The sequence below is a fragment of the Fusarium tjaetaba genome, assembly GCF_013396195.1.
Source record: "Fusarium tjaetaba strain NRRL 66243 chromosome Unknown NRRL66243_c0000023, whole genome shotgun sequence".
Lineage (NCBI taxonomy): Eukaryota > Fungi > Ascomycota > Sordariomycetes > Hypocreales > Nectriaceae > Fusarium > Fusarium tjaetaba.
In genome coordinates, this window is record NW_023501219.1 from 201,438 (window position 1) to 214,281 (window position 12,844).

Below are 12,844 nucleotides of genomic sequence, written 5' to 3' on the forward strand. Positions count from 1 at the left end.
AAGACTGTGCGATATTGAGGCGTTGAGAAATTGCACTCTATTCAATCGCTATCTATATCTAAGGGCATCCCCAAAACTCCCCGGTTGCTCGCACCATGATGTTCATATAGCTCAATAAACCTCGAGACTTTCAGAACTTTCCCCAAGATGTCGTTCAGTCACGAAGCGCAGCTTGTGCAAAAAGCACCGGAGTCAACCCCAGTAGCGACATAGATCCCCATGCCCACGAATTCTGCCTGGGAAACCTCAAGACTTGCCAATATGCCACCATCGTTAACCCAACTCGTAGGAATGCACGGGCAATCTGTGGGGCTTTGACGACAATTCCTGTGGTTGTTATGTCGATGCCGTGGGTGAGAATTGATTCGGCTAAAACGCCAACAGTAGCCAAGAGTAATATCGTGTTCTGCTTGCCGAGCTTGACAGGCAATGTCTTTAGACCTTCCTTGGTGTCTTCTGGGATATCTCTGATGTCACATGATGTCTCACGGAAGAATTGGTATAGCACGGCGAGATAGAAGCTCCTTGCTCGTAAATCTCTGCTCGCACATTGGTACTCCTTCTGCCGACAGCAGTAGGCCATGCTGGCTTCGGCACAAACACTTGCCATGCAGAATGCGACTACCAAAGACTTTGCTTCAAAGAGCTAAAATTATAAGGATATGTCATGTATAAAATGAGCGATGAGCTTACCAGAGTTTTTGGTTTGCTTAGAATCCACCCTTTGGAGATCGAATACAACGGAACGCATGGGATTCCCCAAGCCAGACCAAGAGGTAGGACGCGGTATATGTCGTATATGGTGTGAAGGTCTAATGCTGCAGTGCAGGCCAGGACAATGCTCCAGAGTCCATATACCCAAAGGTTCCATATCCAGTTGGCAGGTCGGTTTGATGGCGAGAGATCTTTGTATGTATCCATAGCTAAGGGGAGGATAATTAGTAACATGTCCTTGAGATGAAGTTAAATAGGGTCAAGAATATGACTTGCAGTCAACGACAGCTGATATGGTGCCGATAAGTCCGAGTAGCCTCACAGGAAAGTGATACGAGCCGGTTGCAGTCTGTATAGCACCTATGGCTGGAGCCAGGTGCCCCAGTCCCATCAATGCAGGCATAACACCGAGGCTGTAAAAGGTATACGTTCTGGACATGTTTAAGGTTGATCAAAGCCGAGAGTGTGATCAGCAGATGGAAGGGTTGTCAAAGGAAAGGTACTAAGTAAATGACCGTCATAAGGACGAGAAAAGAAGAGAAATACAACTTGAGATGGGCTGCCATGCTTTCACGCGCACAATCACCGATACTTTCTCCTCCTTTCACTGACACTGGTCGGCTTCGGGCATCAGACAGCGAGTTTCTCAGTGATCCACGGCCACTCCGACACCACTCCTCTCGCCAAGCTGCTCCGTCATTGACCAAGAGCCATCAGTAAGTCCGATCGGCCACAACAGGACCATGTAACTGATGCATCCCAAGCCTCTCACTTTATCACTCACACTTCATCGCCCAATGGGTACGCGACAAGAATGCCATCCAATCACTGATACCGTGGGACAAGGATATCTCCGAGCAATGTTGTTCGTTCTCGTCATGTAAGCGAGCTCGTACAGCAGGCTCTGAATCATGACGAGATATTTCCAAGAAGTCGATCTGAACCTGAACCAGACTCTTGCATACAGAAGATAATTGATCGTCATCAGGCGGCAGCATTCTCACAGAAATCATTGGCTACTCAGGTTCTTGGGGTTGGATCCTAAAAAGTGACGGTCGCATCCTCGGGGTGGGGCAGGAATTAACAAGATATTCTAGTCTTTGCTCCAGTCAAGATTCTTTTTTACCCTTGACCTCATCCCTAATATCAGCGAGACCTTTACAAGCTGTTTTGACCTCCACTTTTGGGACAATTCATCACTCTTTCCAATCTCAGGCTTTGTCACAATGGCTGTTAATCTCGCTACCACCGTCCAGGCGTTTCTGCCTCGCATTGTTGTGTACACAGTCATTGGTACCACTGCAGCATGGCTGCTACACCTTATGCAGCCTGCTTTCCAAGCGGCACTCTCCAAAGATTACCAGAAGTTCAACTGGGCTGGTGATAAGAAAGGTGTCGGTACATTCATGAAGGCATCATATGAAGTTGCCCTCAAGTCTAGAGAATATTTCAAGGAGACTCATCGCAAGGTAGGCTATACCTTTTTCTCTTTTGGTGTCCAAAGCTTATAAGATTAGATACTTGAAGCTGGCCATGGCGGCATTCAGCTCGTGCCAATCCCCCACTGCAGCACCGGCTTCATGCTCATGGTGCCCAAGCAGCTCCTTAATGAATACGTCAAACAACCTGAGAATGACATATCTCTCAAGAGATACACTCTTCAAGCCCTTGTTCCCGACTACACCACCCTTGGTCCTCATATCGTCATTCATCCCGTCTACAGAAATGTTGTCCACAAAGAGCTGTACCAAAAGGTCGCAGACAAAATGCCCATGGTTAATGAGGAGATGAAGGCTGCTCTAGATGACAATGTCGCCTCAAAGGTTGACTCCAATGGTGTTGTGCAGATAAATATGTGGGATACAGCGAGTGCTATTCTCAGCAGATCTGCCAACCGTATTATCTCAGGTCAGCCTCTGTGTGACAACAAAGAGTACAGAGATGCTACCGCTGAATACGCCGCCACATTCTTTGCGTCAGCGCTGTACGCCCGCTTTATCCCACCATTTCTTCGCCCGTAAGCAAACCCAAGACACTGGTTTCTTGTCAGTTGTAGTGATAGGATGCTGACACTCTACAGGCTTCTGCTGCCTTACATGTGCCGCCCGCTGATGCGATGCATTGAGACAGCTGCCAAGCACGCGACGCCCGTGCTGAAGGAGCGCATGGCCATTATTGATGCAGCCGAAGAAAAGGACATCGAACCAGATCTCCCTGTAAGCGCTGAGATCTACCCATTATCTTTGACAGCGGCTGATATCTCTCAGAACGACATGCTGAGCGCCATCATCCTGGCCGCCAAAAAGGACCCCAACGGGCCATCAGAGTACGAACCAATGGTCATCGTCGCCAGAATGATGGTTCTAAACTTTGTCCAATCATACACTAACCTCGTCACGATGACCAATCTGGTATATGACCTCATCTCACTCCCCGCAGGCGACTACGAAGCCATGATCAGCGACTTGCGTGCCGAGATAAGCCAGGAAATGGCCAAAGGCGACGCATTTTCACATGAATTCTTCCAAAGGCTGACGCTAATGGACTCCCTGATCCGAGAGAGTATTCGGTACAACCCAATCGGTGAGACGGGCATCGAGCGAGCCGTGGGTAAGCAGGGCGGCTTCACTTTCTCCAACGGCATCCATGTGCCGCAGGGTGCCATCCTTGCTGCACCCATCAAGGCCTATCAGAGAGATGAGCGGACGTACCCTGGCGGGTTTAATCCCCGACGATCAATGGAAGATCCGGAGCATCCTAAGATGACGGACATCTCACCGGATTTCTTGAATTTTGGTCTGGGAAGGGGAGCTTGTCCTGGAAGGTTCTTCACAAGTAACTTGCTTAAGCTTACGCTGGCACATCTGCTTATGGATTACGACTTTGAGAGATTGGACAAGAGACCGGAGAATGTTCGGAAAGTTACCATCGACGAGCCATGCGGGCGATTCCTCATTACGTTGAAAAAGAGGAATCATGCTTGAAATGGCATAGATAGATCTCGGCATGTATGTAAAGTAAGCTGCAGTGAGAAATTAGTTTCCTCCAGGGCTCGATACAGCAAGGAATGATAGGAATGAAAAGTCCGATCGCCGGTTATGACCAGATACGATAGACCAAAGCCCGAATGTCTCAGCAGACAGACTCTAGAGCATATGTGCATGCATGAACAGCTCGGAAGTCGAAAGAATCAGCTCTTCTTGCCTAGTCAAGCGTTAGCCCGTCCAATACGATATTTCATGATCCTGATTCACTTCCCTGGGAGCTATCCCCCGCTTACATTAGTGATACCCCGCATAGTTAGTTAACCCATGGACGTTGATCCTTCACCCCGCATATGACAAGGCAGCAGAATAAAAATCTTGGCAGAGAACATCAGAAGAAGATGAATGCAGCGACATATGTGCATATTGTAATCTAATCCCTCAAACTTGTGATCTTGATGCAGGATCATGCAAGCCAAGTTTCCAAGATAATTTGGTACTTTTGTCAATTCCCGCTTACTCCTCCCCTATCTACATGACGCAGTGGTAACCAGTGCTGTAACCCAGCAGTTCATGATGAATCCTCACGGACAGATTCCAGAAGGGCATTCGTCACTTCGGCCCGCCGTTCGAGCATGACCCAGTGTCCCGCTCCTTCGAGAACCACTTCTTTGTAGCCCTTGCTTGCATATGGTGTGATACCCCTCCCAATTTGATCCGCCCGTGTAACCATATCTCCACCGCCACAGATACCAAGAACTGGAACTTTGAGCATGCGTTGCTCATCTGTCAGTGGATCCTCATCCTCTGCTTGGATCCCACGCATGAGGGAACGGTAGTAGTTGAGCAGGCCCTTGATGGTGTCCTTGCGTCTGTTGATCTCGAGCCAGCGGGCCTTGTCTTGTTCTGTGAGGAAGGGGGGGAGAGGGCATGTCTTGTCAGATGTCAGCCATTCTCGTGTTCCGTTGATCGCTGCAAGACCTGTTATCCATAGGGCATTGTCGTCGGCGTATGCAAGATGGAAGAATGACTCTAGCTACAACAAGTCAGTGAATTGGTTCAACAGGACTGGGTCAGGCACATACATGATCAAGAATAACTCGCTCAGCATCATAAGAGTTGAAGAAGTACCAGTAGCCCAACTGCATATACCCAAGCTCCTTCTGACTCCAGACATTCAATCCATCAATGTCAAAGAATACCCCAGGCGCTGTATAGCCAGCTGACATGAACACCAGCTTGGAAAATCTCTCAGGATGCCAAACAACAACTCTAGACATGACCATAGATCCCCAATCATGTGAGACACCGATGACTTTGTCAATCTTCTCATGATCTAGCAATTCTATACAGTGCCCACTGAGACGCTTCAAATTGTAAGCCTCAAGGTCAGCGCGCTTGTCTGAATCGCCATAGCCGAGACAGTCTGGGGCAATGACTCCATAGCCTGCATCTGAGAGGTCCTTTAATTGATATCGCCAGTCGTAGCGCGAAGATGGGCAGCCGTGGATGAAGAGAAATGTTTCTTTGTTGTCTTTAGCTGGGATGTAGTCATAGGCGTAGGTATCACCATCACTCGTGGTGAATCGCTTATCGAAATTGTCCATGACGGAAAGAAGTAAGCGCCAACAACGAAGTTTGCGAATCAGAGGCAAAACGCTAATTGAACTGTGATTGTTGGAACCTCTTTGTCCGAGCAAAGAGAGCACTGAAAGCCGAGCTATAAAAGCTGCGGGTAGCTGTACGCTAAAACTCAGTGAGCCGTTGCCTGTTCTTCTCACTGTCAAGGGTATTCAGTGGCCCCGCCCTCAGACATCAGCCCCTACGTCTTTCTCGGACAGAGCATTACTACAGTGACAAAACCATCTCCAGCAAAGCAGACAGCGCTGACAACCTGGGCTCATAACCAAATTCCGATATCAAGATCACAGCTCTTCGCAATATGGCATCGAAATTAGAGCCTCTTCCTCCTAAAATGCCTGCAGCATCAATGGACCACGGAGAAGCTCTTCAAAGCACCGGAGAAAGGCGAGTCGAAAAGTCCGAGCATGCCTCATATACTGACCTAATTGACTTCCCAGTAACGAGCACTCAGATCTCAAAGCCAAAGAAGATGGCATAGCCTTCTGGAGGAAGCACACCAAACCGGTTCTCGCATCCCTTCTCAAATCAGTCGGAGACTACACTCCCGAACAACAAGATGCTCATCTCGAGTTCCTTGACAACTATATCATCCCGACCATGGGGCGTGCGCCTGGAAAGGACCGCGCAAGATCACTCCTGACCCCAAATGGCTCACCATTCGAAACCAGTCTCAACAATAGTGACAGCGGCAAGTCATACGTCCGTTTCTGCTACGAACCCGTGTTTCCAGGCTCAGATGGTGTCACTGAAGATCCCATTCCAAGAATCGCCGAGAAGACTGGTGCTGATCTCCGCTGGTTCAATCAGTTTGCCGCCGAATTCTATCCATCGGAGGAAGATGCTGTGAATTTAGCGGAGAAGATGCCGAAGGACACTATTCGTATACCTAAAGTGTTTCTAGCTTTTGATCTCAAGGAGGACAAGCAGACTATGAAGGCGTATTTCTACCCTGTTATCAAGTGGATGACAGCAAAGCAAAACTCGGATAGAGCTGGGTTTGACCTCATCCGACGACTAGATCCTCTAGGTCCATCATTTGGGCCGGCCATCGACATGATCGAGCGGTACCAGAGCAAGTTGTATCAAGACCCGCCGCTAACTGTGGTTATTGGCATTGACTGCGTGAGTCCCGAAGAAGGCGCTCGAGTCAAGATCTACATCGAACCCCAGTCCAACACTTGGGAAGCGGTTGTGCAGCACGTCACCCTGGGAGGTCAAGTCACAGACAACACGACAATGGAAGGTCTAGCGATTCTTCGCGATATGTGGCATATACTCATAAACGAGCTAGAGGATAAGGTATTTGATGAGAAGTTCTCAAAGAAGATACTAGAAGACAAACCAGATGTTAGCGGAGCGTGCTTCAGCTGGGAGCTCAGGCCTGGCCAGGACATCCCCGAGGTCAAGATTTATGTCCCTTTGAATCAGTATTTCAAGAACGATAAGGATGCTACAGAAGCCATGGAGAAGGTCTTTCGGAAGAGAGGATGGACTTGGGGCATAGAGGGCACATATAAGAAGATTGTGTCGGATGCATAGTAAGTTCCTACTGATCAAGACGGCCATGATACTAACAACCGTAGTGGGAGCGATGTTGTCGATGATACGGTTGAGACACCAACTGAGCATACCTTTGTCTCATTCAACTTCTCGCAGAAGAAGGGGGTTTATATGACAACTTACGTAGCACCGTTTGTGAGGTTTCCTTAATTGGGTATTGTGATGCTGGAGAACCGTACTTAATAAGAGAAGATTGGGATTAATGTCTTACAATATCGTACTAAACTTTACAACTGTGAAATATCACTCTCGGGAAATGTTTAGCCTTCTAAGCAGAATCACCTGGACTCTTGGCCCTCTTCTCAGTCTCTACAACCTCTATATCCGGTGTAATGGGCGCATCGATCTGGGAAGTAAACTTCTCGGTAGGGTCGCGTAGAAAGAAAGCGGCTAAGATGAATGGTTAGCAATCAAATCCGTGACGACGTTCCCTTGGCATTGTCATCCACTCACCGATGCTGGCGACGAGACATAGACTCGCAGTGGTCAACCAGACACCACGAAAGCTTACGCGGTAGGCTTCCAGAAGACCATCAACGCCAGCGCGAATTATTTCTGGAGAAATGCCGTTGATATGCTTGAGAGCCACTGTATCGTTATGGGCAAGGGCTGGTATGAGTTGAGGCAACTCCCTTTCGGGGAAGCCAAGTGGCAAGACGGCATGAGATATCTTGGGTCCCAAGTTGGATGAAACCCCGTTAGAGAAGATGGCGTTAAAGATAGCCAAACCAATAGATCCCCCCAAGCTTCTGATAGAAATCATAAGACCAGATGTAATTGCGATCAATTCTCGAGGTGTTGCAAAATGAGCTACTGTAATCAGTGCTGGCATGCAAACACCCAATCCGAGACCGAGAGCTATGGGGTACATCCAGAGGAGGGCTTGAGGCGTGGACTTGGAGACAGCAGCCATCAGGACCATGAACAGAATCTTGAAGCCAAATGCCAAGATAATGGGGAAGCGCAAAGCCTTACTCATGGAACACCATATACCGCTCACGATGGCAGAGATGCCCAGAGCGATGAAGGCCATACTGTACTGGGCGCCGATGATGAGACTATCAGTTGCGAAGAGAACACTGACTTCAAAGGCAAAATAGTTGTTGCCACAGTGGAATGCCATGCCCTCGGCAAAGACGCAGCCCAAAGCGAGTGCAAAGTTTCGATCGCGAAAGAGGCGATGATGAAACATGCCGTTCTTTTTGATCAATGTCTCATAGACGATAAGGGCTACTCCAGAAAGTATGCCGATGAGGAAAGTGGCCAGCACATGCGCATCGGTCCATGAATATGGGTTGCCGCTCCAAGCAAGAGACATGCAGAAGAGGACAAGCGCAGGAGTCAAGAAGCCGTACCCGACCCAGTCCAGGTTACGCATTTTCTCTGACACGCTGAGGATAATTTCCAAGGCTCTTGGAGGTGGGTTGTAGAACAACTGACATGCGACTGTTGCAACTGCATATAAGCCAGCGACCATGTACCAGTGGGCCCTGAAACCATCGTGGTGCTCATGTCTAGTGAGCACGCCGCCTATCAAAAGACCGACAATTGCTCCCAGGGAAGCAGCAACATTGATACTTCCCTGTGCCCAAGGACGATACTTGCGAGCGACGACCTCGGAGGAAATGGCGTGAAGAAGCGGTTGCGCACCAAACGAAACGCCTGATACGGCGAACCCGGCGATGACCGTGCCGGAAGATGAAGCTTTAGCGATAATGAGAGAGCCGATGAAGCCGCAGCTCGTTAAGAAAACGAGGATCCTCTTACGACCCCAGAGATCGGCAGCTTGGGAAGCGGGAATGCCGAGAAGAGCTGTCAAGATTGCGATGACTTCACTGTACCAGACTGAGTCATTGGAGCCGCCAACGACAGCGGAGATGTCTCTGGTCAAGGCACCGGATCCAACGACATTGGCAACTTGGACAAAGTAGACAAGATTGATAGACTGCAAGTAGCTTGTCAGATCAGAATTGCTGGAAGGATGAAGGCCGTCTTACAAGTAGCAACAGCAGACTCTTGTTAGAAACATTATTATTCTCCTTAGCTTCACCAGCCCTTTCGCTGTACTCGCACGAAGATCTGTCAGACATGATTAAAGAGTATATAGGTCAAAACGAATGCCGTGAAGGAAATCCAGCCCAAGAAGATTTCTGGAAATCTGTGTTCGTAGTTATAAGCCATGAGGACACGGCACGCAGGGTCCTGCGCATTGACGTCGTATTTCCATCTTGAACCTTATTTTGGCGCATTAATCCTTAGTTTCATGATGTTGATGTTTCGAACAAAAAAGGTCATGGCGCAGACTTGCCTATTGCGTTATGCCTTCTAGCATGGGCGGGCGTAACCTTCGTGCGATAAGCAACGCGCTTTGACAGATATACTCGGAGGGTTGCCTCCGTTTTGAATTGACCAGTTTTAGTTCTCTTTTGTTGATGCAGTTACGATACAGGCCATATTTACTCAAGCATAAAGGAGGGAGATTGTTTTGGTCTTAATCGATCGGTCGCATTTCTCAATGTCATCATCATCAATCGGGATTTATCTGGTCTGGACAATGGCATGAATAACAGTAATTAGAAAGGTGCTTGGACTCTATTTGATCTACCGCATGTTCTAGACACACTCTACTGGCTTCCTTTGAAAATCTTGGAAAAATCATGCTCATTCCAGTACATGGTCGGCTTCAAGCCCGCCAGCTTCCATTCCCCATCAACCTTTGCATAAGTATGTTGCATAACGGCATGGCAGTGGCCCTTGGCCTCAACAGTCTTCTTATCGGGCCCTGTGTATCGCTGGTGGGCAGCTCGGAACTGGTGAGTACCGATTATGCGACCATCGGAAAGAGCTTCGTATTTGGAAGCTCCGATGAAATGCTGGCTGACAACAAGAGGGTCGCCGACAAATCCAGGATCTGAGACCATGGCGACAAAGTCTTTGGCTGGCATGGCATCCCACTTCTCACCGGTTACGACAGTGTAATCGACCTTAAGGATACTCTATTAGCGGCAATAATGTTTAGTGATTTTCGGGAACTCATACAACTAGTTCCGGGGCGACGATGCTGGCCAAGCGATCCCAGTCCTGTGAATCGGTTAGATGGTTTTGGTCTTGCCCATGGTATAACTCTACAAACCTTTGCGTCGAGGCTATCTCCCCAGTCGAAAGTGATTGCAGCAACCTGAAGGGCATCTGTTTTATTTCATCTATTATTAACGTTTGGTCGGAACGAAGGGCAGCTAGCTGATGGTTTGAGGGTCACTAACCGGCGGGATCAACTCTTGAAGCGACCATGGCGCCGGTGTATGAGTATTGAGTAATGAAAGATATGGAGCTTTTGATTAACAATTCTAGATGTAAACGGGGATAAATGATCTTGATCGGTTCAAGGACAAACTGGGCAATTATGAAAAGTCAGGGAGAGAAGCAATCACTCTCTCTTATGAACTACGGAACTTCCGATCTCATTCCGTCTGTATCCCGATAGCGGATCTCCCACGCCGCTAACTAAATTTGGTCAAGTTCGCCAATTAACACCATCTGTCGGGGCACGGGGAATATAAGTTTGAGCCGGCTTCGATATGCAGCAACAACTGCCGAGAACCTTGATACCAGCTCGGCAGGTCCGGCAGTGTACGAGCGGAGAAGTTGAATCAGGATATGTCCAAATCAGAAGCATCTTAAAGAATGGTCTTTACCTGCATTTCATTACTCTAATGCATCTATATCTTCTAGAGGAGGATCCTTGAATCAAATCAACTCACCGTGTAATATACCGAAATCATGCCAACTAACCTAACTGCTCAACCCCAAAAAATCCAGGAGCTATTCCCTGATGCTGTCATATCCAAAATCACTCCAGCACCTGAGCATCCCCGTTTCAATTACGACGGCTTCAAACCAGGCCGTCGAGTTCTAGAAGCAGGTCATGTCCGCTATCCGGGTCGCAGGCCATTCGGTGTACCAACTGTATATGAGCGAGACCAAGCCATTACAGTTCGCGATGGCGCTCGTCTATACGCAGATATCTTCCGCCCCGAAACGTCAGATACACAGCCTGTTCCATGTATCCTTCCGTGGAGCCCATACGGTAAAACTGGTACGGGACCTCAGAACTACGACTTCATGGCTCCTTATCGAGCGGGCATCGCGCTTGATCGCACATCAGGTTATGAGAAGTTCGAGGCTCCCGATCCCGCTGAGTGGGCTGAGCGTGGCTACGCTGTTTTAAACATCGATGCTCGTGGTGCTGGACATAGCGAAGGAGTCATTGCACGCTGGGGCATACAAGAAGCAGAGGATGTTTACGATGTCATCGAATGGCTGTCTAAACAGCCTTGGTGTAGCGGCTCCGTCGTTATGGCAGGAAATTCATGGTTAGCCATATCGCAGATCAACTTCGCTTCCAGAATGCACCATCCTGCACTGAAAGCGATTGCACCCTGGGAAGGTTATACGGATCTGTATCGTCACTATGTTGCCAGAGGAGGACGTCCCCATATTCCTGGCTTTCACCGGATGATCTCAAATGGACTAGCGGGGCCTGAAGGTGCTGAGAACGTTGTCGCTATGCTTGAGAAGCATCCGCTGTACGACAACTACTGGGAGGCCAAGAGAATTCCTGTTGAGAACATCGACAATATTCCTCTGTACGTTGTTGCTTCATACTCAAGTATGTTGCACACGTATGGCTCGTTTCAGACTTTCCGACAAGCCAAAACAAAGAAGAAATGGCTTCGTGTCCATCCGTATCAAGAGTGTGAGTAAAACTGGTATCTTTAGTCCTTCCCATCCCAATCTGTGTAGTAGTAGCCTATACTCATGGTTGAACGTCGCTGATCTGTTGATTGATAAGGGTATGACATGTATCGACCATCCGTCTCGGATGAACTTCAGCAGTTTTTCGATTTCTATTGCAAGCCTGGAATTGGCAAAGACACCAACTGGGAGTCCTTAACGCCTCGAGTCCGGCTTTCACTGCTTGGCTTTGAGGCAGATGGGAGTCCCGCCACGACTGTTCTCGAGAGGCCTAAGGAGAGCTACCCGCTTGCAAGACAAAGGCTACAAACTCTATACCTTGACGGGGAAAAAGCAAAATTAGTAGATGCAAGACCAGATCAGGAATCCATAACGTCATATGAAGGAAAGAGTTTGACTGATAGATTGGTGAGTCCTCTTATCTCAAAGGAGCATACACAGGACTGACAAATTGCTAGACCTTCACAGCAACATTTGACGTCGCAACTGAGCTGGCTGGCTACCCAAAGGCAGTGTTATACATGTCATGCCCTGACCATGACGATTTTGACGTTGTTGTGCAGATCCGTAAGATCGATAACATCGGCCGGCAGCTCTCGCATCTCAACTACCCATGTCCTGTTCTGATTGACGAGGTACCTGATGTAAACACAGCGAAAACTCTAGGTCCCCAAGGCTTCCTTCGAGCTTCTCACCACGCCTCACTCAATGGAGAAGGTGGACCTGTTGTTTCCGACGATCTGTCGCGTGAGACAGATGTTTTGTACAGTCACCGTGTTCGACAGCCCATCAGTCCGGGTACAATTGTCCGACTGGAGATCCCAATCTGGCCGATCGGGATGGTGTTTGCCGCTGGAGAAGGCATAGCGCTTAATGTTTCTGGACATGATATGTGCCTGCCTGAGACTGACTTGTGTCGCTTGAGAGAACCAGAGGATGAGAATGTAGGGCGACACTGTGTTCATACAGGAGGGAAGTACGACAGCCATTTGATCATTCCTGTGATTATGGGGTAGTGCCGTCAACTGACAGCAGCTGCAACACCTCGGTCGCGTCAATCGGGCGTGTTGAGAGTCCACCGTCTTCAGCGCTCAAAATCAGAGTCTCAGTGCATCTATCACGTTCACATTTCTTCCTCACTACCAAGGCAAGCCTCAGAAAGCAACGAAAAAAAGAAGCCTGTCAGA

At 48.6% G+C, this 12,844-nt stretch overlaps 7 protein-coding genes across 7 annotated transcripts; 3 read left to right on the plus strand and 4 right to left on the minus strand.

Moving 5' to 3' along the window:
• Window positions 1-154: 154 nt before the first annotated feature.
• FTJAE_1119 (Digeranylgeranylglyceryl phosphate synthase) lies at window positions 155-921 on the minus strand (the record flags this gene model as incomplete). The annotated part of the gene is made up of 2 exons (XM_037344107.1): window positions 155-646; window positions 694-921. 2 exons carry the CDS (start codon window positions 919-921, stop codon window positions 155-157), a joined length of 720 nt encoding a protein of 239 aa, XP_037211804.1.
• Window positions 922-1,940: 1,019 nt separating this feature from the next.
• Window positions 1,941-3,698, plus strand: FTJAE_1120 (cytochrome P450 monooxygenase; the record flags this gene model as incomplete). The annotated part of the gene is made up of 3 exons (XM_037344118.1): window positions 1,941-2,183; window positions 2,232-2,731; window positions 2,795-3,698. 3 exons carry the CDS (start codon window positions 1,941-1,943, stop codon window positions 3,696-3,698), a joined length of 1,647 nt encoding a protein of 548 aa, XP_037211805.1.
• Window positions 3,699-4,269: 571 nt separating this feature from the next.
• On the minus strand, window positions 4,270-5,305 carry FTJAE_1121 (epoxide hydrolase 2; the record flags this gene model as incomplete). The annotated part of the gene is made up of 2 exons (XM_037344129.1): window positions 4,270-4,734; window positions 4,784-5,305. 2 exons carry the CDS (start codon window positions 5,303-5,305, stop codon window positions 4,270-4,272), a joined length of 987 nt encoding a protein of 328 aa, XP_037211806.1.
• A 335-nt stretch (window positions 5,306-5,640) lies between these two features.
• FTJAE_1122 (aromatic prenyltransferase) lies at window positions 5,641-7,052 on the plus strand (the record flags this gene model as incomplete). Its single annotated transcript, XM_037344140.1, has 3 exons — window positions 5,641-5,738; window positions 5,780-6,880; window positions 6,926-7,052. The coding sequence occupies 3 exons, from the start codon at window positions 5,641-5,643 to the stop codon at window positions 7,050-7,052; spliced, it is 1,326 nt and encodes a 441-aa protein (XP_037211807.1).
• Window positions 7,053-7,170: 118 nt separating this feature from the next.
• Window positions 7,171-8,992, minus strand: FTJAE_1123 (uncharacterized protein; the record flags this gene model as incomplete). Its single annotated transcript, XM_037344151.1, has 3 exons — window positions 7,171-7,292; window positions 7,356-8,847; window positions 8,900-8,992. The coding sequence occupies 3 exons, from the start codon at window positions 8,990-8,992 to the stop codon at window positions 7,171-7,173; spliced, it is 1,707 nt and encodes a 568-aa protein (XP_037211808.1).
• Window positions 8,993-9,526: 534 nt separating this feature from the next.
• On the minus strand, window positions 9,527-10,193 carry FTJAE_1124 (scytalone dehydratase; the record flags this gene model as incomplete). Its single annotated transcript, XM_037344162.1, has 4 exons — window positions 9,527-9,898; window positions 9,942-9,983; window positions 10,036-10,091; window positions 10,166-10,193. 4 exons carry the CDS (start codon window positions 10,191-10,193, stop codon window positions 9,527-9,529), a joined length of 498 nt encoding a protein of 165 aa, XP_037211809.1.
• A 489-nt stretch (window positions 10,194-10,682) lies between these two features.
• FTJAE_1125 (cocaine esterase) lies at window positions 10,683-12,673 on the plus strand (the record flags this gene model as incomplete). The annotated part of the gene is made up of 3 exons (XM_037344173.1): window positions 10,683-11,658; window positions 11,755-12,065; window positions 12,116-12,673. The coding sequence occupies 3 exons, from the start codon at window positions 10,683-10,685 to the stop codon at window positions 12,671-12,673; spliced, it is 1,845 nt and encodes a 614-aa protein (XP_037211810.1).
• Window positions 12,674-12,844: the final 171 nt, after the last annotated feature.